General features: G+C 48.0%; 1 protein-coding gene across 8 annotated transcripts in view; it reads left to right on the plus strand.

Annotated features, from left to right (window-relative positions):
• The window catches only part of ADAP2 (ArfGAP with dual PH domains 2), a 33,885-nt gene continuing 14,877 nt past the window's right edge, over positions 1 to 19,008 (plus strand). For 7 of the 8 annotated variants that reach the window (XM_034640439.1, XM_034640441.1, XM_034640442.1 and 4 more), the window contains exons 1-6: positions 1 to 214; positions 1,102 to 1,232; positions 2,827 to 2,918; positions 5,792 to 5,871; positions 7,034 to 7,146; positions 16,707 to 16,853. In XM_034640439.1, the coding sequence (XP_034496330.1) occupies positions 121 to 214; positions 1,102 to 1,232; positions 2,827 to 2,918; positions 5,792 to 5,871; positions 7,034 to 7,146; positions 16,707 to 16,853 (657 nt within the window). In that variant the 5' untranslated portion in view covers positions 1 to 120. Of the gene's footprint in view, positions 215 to 298; positions 672 to 1,101; positions 1,233 to 2,826; positions 2,919 to 5,791; positions 5,872 to 7,033; positions 7,147 to 16,706; positions 16,854 to 19,008 lie in introns of those variants that run through there. The other variant, XM_019804130.2, reaches the window with a different exon arrangement.

Here is a 19,008-nt window from a genome sequence, read left to right on the forward strand (position 1 = left end):
GGCGCGCGGGAGGTGGCTGAGCTGTGTCACTCTCCACCTGCCCGCGCGAGCTCCGCGCCCTGGACGCCAGCCGGGCTAGGGGGCGGTCGGGCTGAGCCCGCTGAGCCCGCCGGGCCGGCCATGGGCGACCGCGAGCGCAACAAGAAGCGGCTGCTGGAGCTGCTGCAGGCGGCGGGCACCGGCAACGCACACTGCGCCGACTGCGGGGCGGCGGGTAAGGGTGCGGCGGCCGGGAGCAGGACCCCTGCCCGCAGACCTCCTCTCCTCCTTCCAGACCAGGTCCCGTCCCGGGCCCCCGCTGGACCCGGGCGTGACCCTTCTGACACCTTCTCACTCAGGCCCCCGCGCACCCAGACCGCGAATGTCCGTCTCGCGCCCTCGACCGCGCTCTCCACAGCGGCTCTCCACAGCTCACCCGAACCCAGGCCCCCTGACCTCCCCACTCTGGACCCGAACCCTTCCGTATCCTTGGACCCCGTCACTAGACCCCGGACGCAGATGCCTTGACCATCTGGTTCGCCTGCCCCTCCAGACACCCCACCCACCCGGACCTCGGTCCCTGACTTCTTCACTCCGGACGCAGCCACCTCCCACCCCCACGGACCCAAACATCCCCCACACCGAGGGGTCCCAGAGCCCGGGCCACTGAAGATCCAGTGCTCCCTTCCCAGGTCCCTGACGCCCCCGGGGTCCTCCCAAGTTCCTGCTCCGCAGCGCGCTGACTTCCCCGCCCTGCAGCTCCCCAGCCAGGCACCCCGGTGCCGGCTCCTTCCTCCGCGCTCTCCTCTCTGTTCCCCGGAGCCTTGTCACTTCCACTTCGCGCTCGCCTCAGCTTCTCGCCCCATCCCTAGACTCCTTCCAAGATCATCCTGGTAGCCGCCGTGCCTTGGCCGGTGGGCTGACCAGAAGGTTGCATGCAGGTCTCTTAGCTCACCCAAGGTGGGGGGACCGAGAGAAAAGGGCTTCCTAATATGGGCGGCTCTGGGCATGGCCCCAGGAATCCTTACGGCCAAGGCCTGCCTCTCCCAGCACCCCCAGCCCAGCCCTGGTCTCGGTGCCTAGCTCTCCATCCAACTCCCCTTCCCCCCTCTCGCCCCCTAGATCCCGACTGGGCCTCCTACAAGCTGGGCATTTTCATCTGTTTGAACTGCTCCGGCGTCCACCGCAACTTTCCAGACATCAGCAAAATTAAATCCGTGAGACTGGACTTCTGGGACGACAGTACTGTGGAGGTAGTGGGGGTGGGGAGAGCCTTGAAACAGCAGAGCTGGGGTGGGGGTGGTGGGCCCGGCACCCCATCCTTCTATGGGGGAGGAAACTGAGTTCCAGAGAGGAGCAGTAACTAGCAAGAGAAAGCAGTCTATTAGAGTCCCTGCTGAGACAGAGAGCCTGAGTGCAAGGCCCTGAGTTTATTTCCCTCAGTTTCCACTTCTGTATTATAAGGATCCCACTACTCCTTTGCGGGGCTGCTGTAAGGATTAAATGTAGGCTCAATACAAGTACAAAGTAAGTAGTCAAGTAACAGCTGCTGTTATCATTATTTGAAGTCCTGGACAGGACCAGAAATATACTATTCATGGTCTACAGTCCCCCTTCCAGCCCCCTACCCCACCCCATTTTGCTCTCCTGATCTATGGAGATGAAGGACACCTTCGGCCTGGATGATAATACCATTTTGGCCAGAAAACCTTGAGAGAGCAAGCTGTTCTAAATTATGCTGGTTGGCTGAGGATTTCAAGGACTATTGGAGAAGCAGGCCATTGTGTACTGAGTGTCCACTGTGTACCAGGCACTGTGCTAGATGCTTTATTCATTGGACACATAGTTGCTGTAAGCCTACTATGTGCTGGGTATTAGGAAAGAGCAGTGAATAAGATAGAGTCTCTGCCCATGTGGAGCTTATGTTCTGCAGGAGAGAGACAGGAAGCCAGTAAACCAGCACATAGACGTGAAGATTGTTTCTTTGTTCCTTATAACGCCCCATTATACTCTCTTCATTTTTGCAGTTGAAATACTTGAAGCTCAGGGGGTTCAGTACAGCCCAAGCGTCACTCAGTGACTCGGTGGCACAGCTGGGATGTGAAACCTTCTCTGTGGAGATCCAAAGCCCATGCAAATCCTGAGTCATAGTCTAGAGTCCCTGGGGGGGGGGCGGAGGTTGGAGAATGGGATTCACTCTGCTCAAGGGATGTAAATTAAAAACCTGATATTTCTTCCCACATGTGCTCTCACCCCAGATATGCCACCTCTGTTCCTGAGTGCTAACTGTTGGCCAGGGCCACTCTTGGCCACTCTGCCTCTGGGTCTGTCAGGTGTTCATAGGACCCCAGTTAGCATCCTGCCCTCCCTACTCAATGGGGCCAACTCCAACTTCTTCCATCCTCCAGCTATGTCTGTCTCCTGCACGTAGCTGCTGGTGGTCCTGGCCATCTGGGGAGGGGCTGGGAGAAAGAACATGAGTTTTGGAGCTAGGTCTGGGTTCAAAGTCCCAGCTCCTCACTTTCTAGCTGTGTCACCTTGGGTAAGTTACCTAACCTCTCTGAGCCCATTTCCTCACCTCATCGAGGGGATGGAACAAACTAATTGGTAAGGACTGTAAAGTGCTCTGCCTACGTGAGGTATGGTTGCTGCAGCAGCTCATTGCCCCAGGCTGGGGCTTCCCAGCAGCATGGATAACCAAGCCTGATGGGACATGTTGGACTCCAATAGGAGTGTCTCCTGACTCAGGCTAGGAGCCAGTGGGAAGGGTGGCTGTCTGGGTAGACCATGGTTTCATTTCACATTTTTGAAGTTCTAATATTACCCCAAGTTGCTGTTGTCTTGCAGTTTATGACCCACAATGGGAACCTCCGTGTGAAGGCCAAGTATGAAGCCAGAGTCCCTGCTTTCTACTATGTCCCCCAGGCCAACGACTGCCTGTGAGTGGGTGATTTCTTGGTCTTACCTCCCCGACCCCTACTCCATCTCTGGTGCCTTTGTCTGTGGTGGTCTTTTCCATATACCTGGTAGACCAGGAAAGCCATTTGGTACTGTCACGGAGAACACTTGGCCTAGTTCCCCCTCTGCCTTTATTGCTTGGTTTATCACTTCCCCTCTCCGGGACTCAGTTTCCACAGCTGTGACACGGGGCATTTTCTCTATGACCCGCCCCTTTGCCTCTGATGTTCTCATAGCCTACTGGTTGTGGCTAACTTGACAGAGAAGAGGAACACTGGTATTTTAGTAGAACAGATGTGTGTCAGCTACTTCCTGTGGAGTGTTGTGCCTAGGGCTGTCCCAAGTGACCTCAGCATAGCTCCAAAGCAGCTGTCTGGCCCCAGATTCCTAAATAATCACCATAAAAATAATAGTAGCCACTAATATTTATTGAACTTTACCTGTGTACCAAGCCCCATGCTAAATGCTTGTGCACATTAATTTGTTTAATTCTCTCAACAACTTTGAGATAACACTGTCAGGGTTTCCATGAGACAGATGACATACCTGAGGCTCACAGAGACAGAACTGGGACTGACTAGCCCATCTGACACCAGGGCACTTGAGAAATCTAATAAAAGTGGGGGGAAGCTATGAAACAACAGGAGGTTTCAGATCCCTTGGGTGTGAGGAGTCAGTGTGACCCTGGTACCTAGTGACCCCAGCCTCTGCAGGACTGACTGCCTGAGCCTTAGCTTTCCTTCCAGGGACTCAGCCTCACTGCCAGGGCTGCTAGACAGTGCCCCACCCCACCCCCGCTGCCACCCCAGCACTCTGGTATAAATGGGAAGAAGGTACCCTCTGGGCAGGCACAGCCTCATGGCAGGAATGGCTTGCAGGAAGCAGGCTGCATTTCAGCCATCATTGTCCTCTAGCCTCATCAGGAAGCTTTTGGGCAGTGTGCAAACTATACAATTTACCTAGTACCCTGCCATTTCCTGGTAGTTAAATAACCCAGGGGCTGCTGATGCAGCGTGAAGTGGAGGCGGGGGAGGGGGGCACAGTTTTCTATCCAGAAGACCCCAGTATTGTTTCCTGACTGTCCCACTCTCTGGATGTGAGAAGGTGGACAAGTTACCAAACTTCTCTGAATCGTGGCATCCTCATCTCTGAAACGTAGTTAATGATGCCTACATCGTGGCATGGTGGTAGAGATTAAATGAGAAGGTTTGTGTAAAATGTCTCACAGGCCACCCAACAGGCTAGTTTTAATCCATTTCTCAGTGTCCCCTTCAGAACGCTGTCTGGTCCCTGGCCCGGCTGAGGGAGGTGCCAGGCTTAACTCGAGAGGGTCTGGGTCCCCTTGCTTTATTGCTGCCACTTGGCCCTTTGCTGCAAGGGGAAAGGAACAGGCATTTGGTGACCATCTACTATGTGTTGGGCTTTCTGCCGGCACTATAGACACTACTTGCAGGACTCCAACCACAGCCCCGCACCTTACCCCCTTTTAGTGGAACACTAATGGCCTGCTCCCTGTAATTCCAGAAGTCCTCTAAATTCCCCACCTCCAGGACCACACTTGGGGCCTCAGACGCCGCTCCCTCTCCCAGCTCTGATCCTGTGCCTTGGGGTTCCACAGAGGGCCTGGTGACTCTCCTCGGTGTGCTGGGGGTGAGGGCTGTGTGTTAGGTGGGACTCCTGGCGACAGAAACACAATTTAAGCCAGCTGAGACACGAGCGGATTTTGTGGGTTCTGGGCATCAGACCATAGGAGGGACAGAGGTGGAGCCACCCTCAGGAAGGACACGCCAAGGAACAAACACTACTGGGCCTCTCACACTCTCTGTCTGACTCTTATTCCTGCCCCTTTCTGCTGGCCAAGGTTCTTTCGTGTAGCTGGGAGCAAGGCCATTTCCAGGTCCCTGGCTCCAGGTCCTGGGCTCCAGCCCCCAGCTTGACAGTGAGAGAGCTTCCAATCCATCCCTCTCGGTTTTGCTCCTTTTGCCCCAGTAGCTCAGGGCAGAGCTCTGATTAGCCAGTTAGGGCCAGGTACCCACTTCCTGGTCATTCCCTGTGGCTGGGGGTAAGGTCATGTAAACCTTGGAACGTTTACCTGGAAAAGGCAAGAGGGAACCAAACAATTGAAATAACTTTTCTTCAGGGGTCATGGACGACAATATCCGATTAGGCTAACATTAAACTCCTACTATGTGCTGATCGTGGTACTAAGCCCTTCTATATCTATTTAAACCCCTCAACAACCCCAAAGGGAAGGTAGGTTTAATATTGACATAGTCCTCAAGTTCAGGGGAGTTACGTAACTTGCTGTTGGCCACACGGTGGATAAATAGGAGAGGAGGACCAGGTCCCAGGTGGTTGGACCCCCAGATCACTGCTCTGTCCAGTGTAGCAGGCCCAGATTTTATGGGCAAGCCACAGGAAGAGGCTCCTGTACTCTCCTGGCTTCAGCTCATGAGCATGCAGTGGGAGCTGGCAGTGTAGATGGTCCAGGAGAGCTGGCTGACCTAGAGGGCTGGGCTGGGGTTGGAATAGCCCACTGGTTTTCATATAGCCCCTTGGGGGGGGTATATTTTTCCCCGGGAGACACTGGCAATATCTGAAGACATTCTGGGGTGTCGTAACTAGGGAGGGGGTACTACTTGCTCTGGAGGATAGAGGCCAGAGACGCTGCTGAGCATCCTAGAGAGCTCAGGATTCTTCCCCTCCCCCCACAGAGGATTCGCCCCAGGTGTAGTGGTTCCAAGGCTGAGCAGCCCTGGGTGGTCTGAGCCCGCAGCCAGCCCCTGTGATGCTCCCACCCTGTGGCAAGGGGATGTGTCTCAGACACAGTTGACCGAAGGTTCTCTCTTTTTAGGGTGTTAAAGGAACAGTGGATTCGAGCTAAGTATGAAAGACAGGAATTTATGGCCGATGGGAAAACCATCTCACTCCCAGGTAAGGTTATTTCCATCATCTTTTGAGGCCTACCTTCTTTTTTTTTTTATTTCTTTTAAGATTTTACTTATTTATTTGAGAGAGAGTGAGAGAGAGCACAAGCCAGGGAGGGGCGGAGAGAAGTGAGGAGCAGACTCCCTGCTGAGCAGGGAACCCCATGCGGGGCTCGATCCCAGGACCCTGCAATCAGGACCTGAGCCGAAGGCAGACGCTTAACCAACTGAGCCACCCAGGCACCCTGAGCTCTATGTTCTAATGAATTCTAGACAATAAAGTGCCTGAGTATTAGGAAGAGGGCCCAGTCAGGAGGTATCTGCCGGCCTCACTCTGGCCACAGAGGCCAAGGTGTGGGTTCCTCTGCCTCTGAAACAGCGACACGTCAACTGGTGGAGTTTTATGGTCTGAGTGGTCAAGAAGCGTTTTTATCTCTGGTCCCTGCAGGGCCACACGTGCATACAGAGTCTTAGTATAAAGTTGTAGGAAGACTCACCTGCCAGGCAGAACAGTTAGAAAAAGGCACCCCTGCTCTTGGTGAGTGTGGGCCCTGGTGTGGCACAAGGCTTGGTAAGGTACATGGGGAGATTTCTGCCTCCCTTCCCACTTTTGTGTGGGGCACAACCTTGTGGCCGGCCCTTGACCTGGGGCAATGTCTGCCCAGCTGCTCTGAGTCCAAGCTGACACTGACCCAGAGAGCAAAGTGTACGAAACCACTGCGAGGACCCGAGACTGCCAGAGCTCAGCACTCCTGGCTACGGGGAGCCCACGGTACTCTTCAACTAGCAGGTACCTAGAGGTCACTCATTATTTCCGCCCTGTGGAGGGTTTCATTAGGTCGACGTCAACGTGACGTTGGGCAGCACCGGACGGGTGTCTTTCAGAATCATCCAGATTCTCAGGACTTAGGCCTTCTCAAGGGTTTAGTCTGTCTTATGAAATAGCCGAAGAAGGAAGTCAGGGAGAGCCCAACCGAGATCATGAGACTTTGCAAATTTGGCCCCAGACAGAACGCTAAGTGCTGAAGCTGACATAGCAAAGTTAGATTTAAGATATTTTAGCACTGGGTGGAGCGTTCATTCTACCCTCGAGACCCTACGAGGTTTGCAAACTGCTTGTTCCTCTGAAGGATGTGGGTGTTCCCTCTTTCTCCTCCTTGACCACTAAGGTAACCGAGAAGGGTTGCTGTGGAAACGGGGAAGGGACAATGCACAGTTCCTGAGAAGGAAGTTTGTCCTCCTGGCAAAAGAAGGCCTTCTGAAGTACTACACTAAAGAGGAGGTAAGAGCCCAGACCAGCAAGGGGTCCCTCCCTAAGCGCTGGCCCGCGCCCCACGGAGGTCACATTGGAATCAGTGGTGCGTTGTCTTCTGGGTAATCTCAGCCACTGAGTGTTCAGCACTGCATGGTTACTTTTCCACGGTTATGCGATCAATCCAGTCCACAGAACACACCTTCCCTTCACCTAGAAGCAGCTTGGACTGGTCCACGAATAAGCCTTGGATGACTGCTTGAGTTTACTGCATTTATTCATGCACTCAAGAAATTATTTATTTATTTTAAAGATTTTATTTATTTATTTGAGAGAGAGAGTGAGAGTGAGCGAGAGAGAGAGAGAGAGAGAGAAGACGCGGGGGGAGAGGGGCAGGGGGAGAGGGAGAAGCAGATTCTCTGCTGAGCAGGGAGCCCAGTGTGGGGCTTGATCCTGGGACTCCAGGATCATGACCTGAGCCAAAGGCAGATGCTTAACAGACTGAGCCAACCAGGTGCCCCTCAAGAAATTATTTATTGAGTACCTACTATATACTAGACATTCCTGTAGGCACTGGGGCTATAGCAGTAAACGAAATGAAGCTCCTATTCTCATGGGGCTTTCATTCTAGTGGAAGGAGACTGGTGGTAACCAAAACATATATCAATATACGATATATGAGGTGGTAGTAGGTTCTGTGAAGAAAAATAAAAGCAGGTGAAGAACTAGAGGATGGTGGGGCTGATATCACAAAGGGGTCAGGGGAGGCCCCTCTGATGACATTGGAGCAGAGAAATGAATAAAAGTGAGCAAGTCAGGGGACCGTGGATGGTTCAGTCAGTTAAGCATGTGGCTCTTGGTTTTGGCTCAGGTCATGATCTCGGGGTCCTGGGACCAAGCCCCACATCGCGGTCTGGGCTTAGTGCAGAATCTGCTTGGGTTTTTCTCTCTCTCCCTCTCCATCTGCCCCTACCCCCCTAAAATAAATAAATAAAATCTTTTTAAAAAAAAGTGAGCAAGTCGTGCATAAGTGGGGGCACAGAAGAAATGGAGGGAACATGAACATGGTCCTGGCTGGCACACACACCTGCTTGCCAGTCAGAAAATGACCCCTCTGAGACGGTGTAGCCCTGGGGCCCAGGTCTAGACAAGCAGAAGCCTAAATTGCAGTCCCTCAGCCAGGGACTTTTTGTTTAGTGCACAAACTACTTGACCATAAGCCACAGCCCTGGCCTGAGCTGGGAGGGTGGTTGGTGGATCATGGAAGCCAAAGTGACCTGTGCAGAAGGAGCAAAGAAAAGGATAGAAGGAGATGAACTCACATAGATAAGGACCTTGTAGGGCCTAGTAAGACTCAAGATTGTTTTTTGTTTTTTTTTAAACAGTTTTATCAAGATATAAATTCACAGGGGCACCTGGGTGGCTCAGTCAGTTAAGTGTAGCACTCTTGATTTTAGCTCAGGTCTTGATCTCAGGGTCGTGGGATCAAACCCTGTGTAAAGCCCACATGGCATCGGGCTTTCCGCATAGCAGGGGGTCTGCTCCAGATTCTCTCTCTCCCTCTCCTCCCCCACCATTTGCGCTTTCTCTCTCTTTCTCTAAAATGAATAGATAAATCTTAATGAAAGATATAAATTCACATATCATATAATTCACCCATTTAAAGCATACAGTTAATGGCTTTTAGTATATTCAGAGAGTTGTGTAACAGTCACCACAATCAATTTTAGAATATTTTCACAACCCCCAAAATAAATCCCACACCCATTAGCCCTTATCCTCTACCCACCACACCCCCCAAACTCAGGAGACCACTGATCTACTTTCTGTCTCTGTAGGTTCGCCTATTATGGACACATAAGTACATGGACTCTATGGTCCTTTGTAACAGACCTCTTTCATTTTGCATATGTGTTTAAGATTTGTTCATGTAGCATGTATTAATACCTCTTTTTATTGCCAAGTATTGGTCCACTGTGTGGACATTTCATCTACTCACTTTGTTGACAGACATTGGAGTTATTTCCTCATTTTGGCAAGTGTGAATAATGCTGCTATGAACATTGGTGTACCAGTTTTCACATGGACTTGTTTCCACTCTTCTTGGGGATATACCTAGGAGCGGAATTGCTGGGTCGTATGGTAACTCTGTATTTACTCTTTAGAGGAACTGCCACACTGTTTTCCAAAGTAGCTGCACCATTTATATTCCAGCCAGCAGTGTGTGAACGTTCCAGTTGCTCCACATCCTCACCAACACTTGCTGTCATCTGTCTCTTTGCTTATAACCATCTTGGTGGATACAAGGTAGTGTCTGGTTGTGATTCTGATTTTCATTTCCTTGATGGCTAATGATGTGGAGCATCTTTTCATGTGCTTATTGGCCATTTATATATCTTCTTTGGAGAAATGTCTGTTCAGATCCTTTTTCCATATTTTAATTAGTTTAGTTGGCTTTTTATTATTAAGTTCTGTATGTATTCTAGATATAAGGCCATATTGGATGCATGATTTACAAATATATTTAGGCTTTTTGGATTTTACTCTGAGATGAGAAGCCACAGGAAGCCTTTGAGCAGAGAAATGATATAATTTGATTTAAGCTTTTTACATTTGGGGAATCTAAGTCTTGTGATGGATGGACATTTTGTGGGGACAGTTTCGTCTGTCCTCTTACTTCCACTTGCATCAGGGACCATTACTATGGCTCTTTGTATTTATTTTTAAAAGATTTTATTTGTAAGTAATCTCTACACCCAACATGGGGCTCAAACCCACAAATCCAAGATCAAGAGTCACATGGTCTACTGGTGGAGCTGGCCACGTGCACAACTTAAACTTTTTAAAGGAGTGCTCTGGCTGCTGCGGGGGTCAGGATGGGGCAGGGAGGGGGCAAGAGTGGAAGGAGAGAAAGCAGTTAGGAAGCAATTACAGTAATTGAGGAATCAGAGCATCTGGCTGGCCCAGTGAGTAGAGCACGTGACTCTTGATCTCAGAGTTGCGAGTTTGAGCCCCACATTGGGCATAGAGTTTACTTAAAACAAATAAAAATAGTTAATAAAAAAATAATCAAGTGAGGGGTGCCTGGGTGGCTCAGTTGTTATGCGTCTGCCTTTGGCTCAGGGCGTGATGCCAGAGTCCTGGGATCGAGCCCTGCATTGGGCTTCTCTGCTGGGAGCCTGCTTCTTCCTCTCCCACTCCCCCTGCTTATGTTTCCTCTCTTGATGGCTGTCTCTCTCTCTGTCAAATAAATAAATAAATAAATAAATAAATAAATAAATAAATAAAATCTTTAAAAAAAAATCAAGTGAGGAATAATAGTGGATTAGGCCAGTTTAGTGGTGAAGAAGGTGGTTAGGGGTGGTCAGATTTTGGAAGTAGAACCAACAGGATTTACTGATGGATTGGCCGTGGGGTGTGAAAGTAAGAAGAATCGGCGCTGGTTCCCAGCTTTTTGCCCTATGCAGATGGAAGGACAGATTTACCATTTACTGAGATGGCAAAAACTTAGTTCCCTGAAGGGATGATCAAGAGGCCTTTTCAGTTTGAGATGCTGAGTAGCCATCCAGGTGGAGACATTGAGAAGGAAGTTGGGTATGTGAGTCTGGAGGTCTGGGGAGGTTTTGGAGGTGGAGTCGTCAGCACTGAGACCGTTTAACGATGGGACTGGCTGGGATCACCTGGGTGGAGAGTATGCGTAGATGAGAAAAGATTTTTTTTTTTTTTAGAGGAGCTAAATATTTTTTTTAATGATTTTTTATTATGTTATGTTAGTCACCATACAGTACATCCCTAGATTCCGATGTAAAGTTCGATGATTCATTAGTTGCGTATAACACCCAGTACACCATGCAATATGTGCCCTCCTTACTACCCATCACCGGTCTATTCCCAATCCCCCATCCCCCTCCCCTCTGAGGCCCTCAGTTTGTTTCTCATAGTCTATAGTCTCTCATGTTTCATTCCCCCTTCTGATTACCCCCCCTTTCTTTATCCCTTTCTAAGATGTTTTTTGTTTTTTGTTCTTTTTTCTTTTTCTTTTTTTTATATCCAAAATGTGTTTATTGGGATAGTTTCCCACCCATCTTTTTTTAATTTATATTTATTTATTTATTTGTTTGTTTATTTATTTGAGAGAGAGTGTGCACAGAGGGAAAGGGAGAAGCAGACTCCCTGCTGAGCAGAGAGCCCAATGAGGGGCTCAATCCCAGGACCCTGAGATCATGACCTGAGCCGAAGGCAGACGCTTAACTGACTGAGCCCCCTGGGCTCCCCTGTTTCCCACTCATCTTGATTCAGGGTGCTTTTAGTGCTGCCTCTGTCTGAAGGAGCATCCTTCTGTAAGCCTTGCTTTTCCTCCTGTGGGCTGGCAAAGCACAGTGGGGCAGCCAGCACACAGAACTATCGTTTGTGCTTTTGTGCTTCCTCTTCTCTTCTGGGGACCGGTGGAGGAGGTCCTTCACAAGGAGCGTGTTCTCGTGGGGCGTTTGTCACCTCCGGAAAGGAGTGAAAACGGAGATCTTAGGACTGAGGATTTTCGTTACCTGTTGCTGAATGACAAGCCACCATACAACTTAGTGGCTTAAAACATCAATGTATTATGTCTCTCGATCCTGGGGGTCAGGAATTTGGGCAGGCCTCGGCTGCTGCAGTGTACTCCATGTGGCACGGGCCAGGTCACTCACCCTGCCGCATGGAGCTGGGGGTCGCGCTGGGCGAGAAGGCCCAGGATGCCTTCCCTCTTAAGTCTGGTGCCTTGGCTCCTCCAGGGAGCCTCTGTCTCTCCATGTGTTTATTCCGTATGCAGGAGTCTGGCTTGAGCTTCCTTGCAGCATGGCAACTGGACTCCCCTAAGCAAGGGGGGATGCTCCTTGGCCTCTTCAACACTAGGTCAGAAACTACCTTCTGTGGATCAAAGCAACTGTAGCAGCCCATGCTGATTCAAGGGGAGCGGATATAGACTCCCCCTCTTTATGGGTACCATGGCATGGACATACTGGGAGGGAAGGAATCGATAAGGACCATCATTGGAGATTATTTACCACACTGAGCCCTGAGACATTCCAGTATATTGAGGGCAGAAAAATGAGAAGTTTCCAGCAGAGAATGTGAAGGAGCGGCCAAGAAAGTCAGAAAAGGACAAGCTCTGAGCACGTTAGCCATCACCTGACTCCATTTCCTACATGTAGACTGACTGATTGATTTATTTATTTCCTTCCTTCCCTCCTTCCTTCCCTCCCTCCCTCTCCCTCTCTCTCTTTTTTTCTTTTCTTTTCTCTTCTCCTTCCCCCCTTCCCTCCCTTCCTCCCTCTCTTTCTCTCTCTTTCACATTTCCCCTGTTGCTTTCCTAGATAGACCACAGCAATGCTAGCAGGGCTGTCCAGTGTGACTGCAGCCTGGGGCCAAGTGAAAAACGGTGTGGGGTGAAGAGTTATTACCCCTCCAAGTGAGAATTTGGGATTTCTTCTCAGTCTTCAATGTTGCAGGTCCAAAAGGCAGGCAGAGAAAGGGCTGCGGCAGAGCTAGGAGCAGACGTGACACCCCCAGCAGCCACTGTGAGTTGGTTTCTGGGGGAGTCCCATCCTTGGTTAGCCAAGGTGCATCTGTTTCTCAGTCCTGAGCCAGTTCAGTCTAAAGCAGTATAAAAACAGAATGAGTGGCTTTTGTTATTTTTTCATTTCTTTCCCAAGTGGGACCTTTTTTTTTTTTTTTTAAAGATTTATTTATTTGACAGAGATAGAGACAGCCAGCGAGAGAGGGAACACAAGCAGGGGGAGCGGGAGAGGAAGAAGCAGGCTCACAGCGGAGGAGCCTGATGTGGGGCTCGATCCCACAATGCCGGGATCACGCCCTGAGCCGAAGGCAGACGCCCAACCGCTGTGCCACCCAGGCGCCCCAAGAGGGACCTTTTTTTAAAATTATAATGGTAACTCATTTTTATGTAAAAATTTTGGGTAGTAACAAAAAAGTAAGTATAAAGAAAGTGAGACTCATCTCAACATAATGAAATAGTAATACCCAGAACAGGTTTTCTAAAAACTCTACAAAGCAAAAAGAAAAAGACAATCCTTTGGAAAAATAGGCAAAGGAAATAGACTGGCAGTTCGCAGAAAAGGAAACCAAAATGCCTGATAAATATAAGAAGAGGTGCTCAATCTCTCTGGCATTCAGGGAAATGCAAATTAAAGCCATATGAGATATACTACACACTCACCAGAATGGCTGGAATTAAAAAAGGCTGACAACTCCTCGTAAAGGACTTGGAGAAACTGGAACTCCCATATGTTGCTTGGTGGGATTGTAAAATGATACAACCGCTTGGGAAAACCATTTGCCAGTTTTTAATAAAGGAAGATAAACACTTCACTGTGTAACTTAGCCATTCCACTCCTAGGTATTTACTGAAGAGGAAGAGAAACATATGTCCACAAAAATATTTGTATGCAAATATTCACAGATGCTGTATTCATAAGAAAAACCCACCAGAATGTGGATTGAACCCAAATGTCCATCCACAGCCGAATGAACAAATGGTAGTATATCCATAGAATGAATATTACTCAATAATAAAAAGGGACAAACTACTAACAAATGCAACAATGTAGATGGATCTAAAATAAATTATTCTGAGTGAAAAAAGCTTTCTAAAGAGTATGTACTATACATTCCATTTATACGGCCCTTCTAGAACAGGCAAAAACACTTTATCAATAGAAAGGATATCAATAGAAAGGATCAATAGAAAGTGATTGCCTGGGGTTGGGGTGGGGTGGAAATGGACTGCCAAGGGGCCTGAGGAAACTCTTGAGGTAATAGTCTTTTTTTTCTCTTTAAGATTTTATTTATTTATGTATTTATTTATTTATTTATTTGAGAAAGAGAGAGAGAAAGCGTGCGCTCAAGCGGGGGGGGGGGGGTGGCGGCAGAGGACAGAGGGAGAGGAAGAAGCAGACTCCACACTGAGCACAAAGCCCAACGCAGGGCTTGATCCCATGACTCTGAGATCATGATCTGAGCTGAAACTAAGAGTTCGACTTAACTGACCAAGCCACCAGGCACCCCAGCGGTGGTCTGTATCTTGATTGTGGTGATGCTTCCATGGATATATCCATTTGTCAAAAATCAGGCAGTACTCTTAAAATGAGTGCCATTTATTATTTATAAATTATACCTCAACAATGTTGATTAAATGAAAATTAACAGTGATATTCAATTTCATACCCATCGTGTTGGCAAAAAATTTAAATCTGCCAGTCAAGTGTTGGTGAGGACATTGGGAAAGGGGGACTCCTCTGTGATTGAATGTGTTATTCATTTATGTTGTTCAGTATCCGGTGTCGAAGTAAATATTGGTACAACCGCTATGGAGAGCCATTCAGCAGAATAATTTGGCAGTTTCCAGTTCATCGAAGATGTATATCCCTGTGATCTAGAATTCCATTCCTAAATATATAGACCTGGAGAAATGCTCACATATGTGTACCAGGGACACAGGCTGACTGCAGCATCACTTCTGATGGCAAAAAATCAGAAATGATCACAATATTTGTGAACAGGAAAATAGACTGATAACTTTGGTATGATCATTCACAAGAGCCAACTAGGTTGGTATATCTCAACACGAACAGAACTCACAATACTATGTCGAGTGACAAAAGCAAGATCTAGAATGATACGTGTAGTATGATACCATTGGTGTAAAGAAAACCACAGAAATCAGTACTATATATCGTTCATAGCTATGTATATTGTGTAAAAGTATAAAAAATGAGCCAGAAGAATAAATATCAGACTCAAGGCAGTGATTGCCTGGGGGAAGTACAGGAGAATGAGACAGAATGAATAGTCGTGAAAAGGATTTTGCCTTTATTAGTGAAATCATATTTCTTTTAGAAAAAGTTAGAATATTGACAAAACTAGATTTTTTTTATGTTTTTAGCTATTTCTCATAGTAAATATTTAAAAAGAAAGGCTTTCAGTAGTCTTTCAAGAAGAGTATTAGTATAAACATGTCTATATTTTTATGCATGTTCAAATTGACCTACATTTTATATATATGCACATATACATGTATAGAAGGAATTTATATATACTTTTGTGTGTACGTATGTATAATTTTTTGTATTAGTAGGTGCCTACTATACATCCTGTTCTGGGACTTGGTATTTCTACCTATGTTATCATGGATATTTTTTCATATAAGTAATATTAATTTTTCATATAACTAATATTTCATATAAGTAATATAGTTATCCTATAAAAAATTCTGTGATAGTTCACTGTATGGATATACCATGATTTGTTTATTTAACCCATTATCCGTGATGGATATATATATAGTAGTTATATATTATTGTATAATTATATATTATATATAATAGTTTCTCTTCCTCCTCCTCCGTCTTCTCCTACTCCTTCTACTATTACTACTATGACTACTACTATTCTAGAAAACATGGCATCAAACATCTTTTTTTTTTTTAAATGCTTTTTTTTTTTTTAAGATTTTATTTATTTATTTGACAGAGATAGAGACAGCCAGCGAGAGAGGGAACACAAGCAGGGGGAGCGGGAGAGGAAGAAGCAGGCTCATGGCGGAGGAGCCCGACGTGGGGCTCGATCCCAGAACGCCGGGATCACGCCCTGAGCCGAAGGCACACGCTTAACCGCTGTGCCACCCAGGCGCCCCAAACATCTTTTGACATACATGTGTGCACAGTAATGCAGCCACTTCCTTGGGATAGATTTGCAGATGTGAAACTGTGAGTCAAGGCAAAATCTCAGCATTTTAATAAATATGACCAAATTTCCCTGTAGAAAAGACTATCGAGTAGAACTTTGTTCGGTGATGGAAATGTTCTATGTCTGCCCTGTCCAATACCCTAGACCCAAGTGGCGACTTGAGCACTTGAAATGGGGCTAAACATAAGGAACTGAAGTTTTCTTTTTTATTTTTCTATAATTTTTTTTTAAACTAAACTCCATGCCCACTGTGGGGCTTGAACTCATGATCCTGAGATTAAGAGTTGCATGCTCTACTGACTGAGCCAGCTAGGTGTGTCCCAAGGAACTGACATTTCACTTTTATTAAATTTTAATTTAAGTAGCTTACATGTGGTTAATGGCTGCCCCAGGTCTAGAGTGTTTGTACCATTTTTCTCTCTTATCGATTACAAAGGAAGACACTCTTCCCCTTCCTTGCTTAGTATCTGTTAGTGCTTAGCCCCTGCCGACACAGTAGAGCGTGGAAGGGAGCTCCCCAAGGCCCCCATACCTGCTCTTATCTATTTATCTGTTTTATTTTATTTGTTTGGCTTCCATAGATGATTTGCTTCCGAAGAAGTTCTGTGGCTAAAAATTTTGAGAAGTCCTAAGTTCAGGCCTTTCCAAGCCCCCTGCCGCTCCGAGAAGCCAATCTGATCAAGTGGGCATGGCAGGACGGCCGAAACCCAGGAGGGCAGTAGAACCTGAGTGCGTCTCGCTATTAGAGCAGGAACATTTAAAAGCCATGGAAAATTACAAATTGGTTACCCGTTTGTATTAAGGCCTAAGTGAAAGTGGTGAGAAGTCACCTGCGTCCTCTCTTTCAGGGTAAAGGCCCCAAAGCTGTCATCAGCATCAAGGACTTGAACGCCACCTTCGAGACAGAGAAGATAGGGAACCCCCACGGGCTGCAGATCACCTACAGGAGAGAGGGCCACGTCAGGAACCTGTTCGTGTACCACGAGAGTGGGAAGGTGAGATGACTGGCGTTGCCGCCTCGGCCCCCAGCCCGCACCCCAGGACTCCGCAGGCCTGCCTTGCCAGCTCCCTGGTTCCGCTGCCACTTGAAGTTTGCTGCTGCTGTTGGCCTCATCTCTTGTCCCTTTCCGGCCTGAGAGAGCCGTATGAGCAACGCGGAGCGAGATCAGGGAGAAAAACCTGGCAGGCACTGTGGGTGTGTCTGGACAGTGCACAGCCACTAAGGGGGAGTCCAGTTCGCAGGAGGGGCTATGCCCGGAGGTGACAAATCCAAGTAGGGCAGAGATTCTGCATGCGGGAGCAGGGATGAATGAAAGATCCGGCAGCCCTCAACTCTAGGGCCTTGCTTCTCCCCATGTGGTCCTAAACCCACTGCGTTAGCATCACCTGGAAGCTTGTTAGAAACACGGTCTCACCTGAACCTACTGAATTAGAAACTGCATTTTCACAGGAGCTCCAAGTGATCCTTAAGCACATTAAAGTTTAAGAAATCAGCTCTGCTGGCGAAGAGGAGGCCAGTAACAGAGGTCCAAGAGAATAAGCTAGGTCGGAATGAGCAGTCTCCTGACTGAGCAAGGGACACAGATCCCAAGACGAGGTGGAGAGGGATAGAGGTGAGGGTAGACATTTTTGAGTGCCTAGTAATTCTGTGCCAGGCACTGTTCGTGGCAATCACTAGACATCATTTTTTAAAAAGATTGATTGATTGATTGATTTGAGAGAGAGAGAGAGTACGAGTTGGGGAGGAGCAGAGGGGGAGGGGGAGGGACGAGCAGACTCCACACTGAGCCATCCAGGCACCCTGCTATACATTATTTCTTAATCCTCAAAACAGTCCTGGAGGTGTTTTAACCCCATGTTCCTGAGCCGTGGGCATGTTATGTAACTTGCTCAGGGTCACCCAGACTATGGTTCCTGAGTCCTACAACCATTTTACCCCCACCCATGTGCCTCTGCTGGAGGGAGAATCCTTGGCAGCAGGAGCCAGGAACCCCAGACGGGGACGAGATCTTCCCAAGGGGCCCCAGCACTGGGATGCTGGCAGAGTCTGGGCAGAGATCCTGGCGGTGGGGTCTGAAGAATAGGGTATAAACTGGAGCCCTGGTTCTGCCACTCTGGGCTGTGTTACTGGGCCAAGTCCCTCCCCATCCTCCATCTATTTGTTTAGGGATTAGAGCACCCACTGAACACCCACCGCCAGAGGGGTTTTGAGGGTGAATGCCCATGAACCATGAATGTGAAAGAATTTCACTACAGTGAAGTGCATTTCAGACATTAACCTCTGCTGATGAGAGGAGCCTGGGTGGCTCAGTCGGTTCAGTGTCTGCCTTTGGCTCAGGTCGTGATCCCAGAGTCCTGGGATTGAGTCTCACATCTTTCTCCCTGGCTTGTGCTCTTTCGCTCTCTCTCAAATAAATAAATAAAATCTTTAAAAAACAAAACAAAAAAACCTCTGCTAATTATTTGGTCACGATTGTAGCAGTTGTAAAGGGTAAAATCTTATGGGCAATTTTACATCTGTATCACTGACTCATTCACTCTTTTTTTTAAAGATTTTATTTATTTGAAAGAGATCGAGAGAGCAGGGGGAGGGGCAGAGGATAAGCAGACTTTGTCTGAGGAGTGCAGAGCCTGCCATGGGCTGGATCCCAGGACCCTGAGATCATGACCTGAGCTGAAGTCAGACGTTTAATCGATGGAGCCACCCAGGCACCCCACTCATTCACTCTTTCAGTTCATCCTTTTTGAGCCTCTGCAATGTGCAAAGCACTGCCCAAGGTTCTAGAGAGTGTAGTAGTGAATGGGGCACTGCCATGGGGGGGCCTCAAGGCTCCCACAGTCTGGGGAGGGAGTCAGATGGGGAAGTAGACATCGCTGATACTGTGTGATGGGGTGTCCGTCATGCTGGGGACACACAGGAGACATGTAAGTGCCTAGTCTAGGCAGGGCAGGGGGCAGTCAGAGGAAAGAGTTTCTATTTAAAAATTATGTGAGTATGTTGAAAAAGAGGACACGCCAACCAGCTTAAAGGGGGCATGAATGGGAAATATATAGGAGTGTTTTTTTTGGTTTTTTGTTTTTTTAAAGAGCAACAAATATGACTGGGCCTCCTGAGAGATTAGAGTCAGGAACTGTGTGTGTGTGTGTGTG

The sequence above is a fragment of the Ailuropoda melanoleuca genome, chromosome 13 (assembly GCF_002007445.2).
Source record: "Ailuropoda melanoleuca isolate Jingjing chromosome 13, ASM200744v2, whole genome shotgun sequence".
In the NCBI taxonomy this organism is placed as follows: domain Eukaryota; kingdom Metazoa; phylum Chordata; class Mammalia; order Carnivora; family Ursidae; genus Ailuropoda; species Ailuropoda melanoleuca.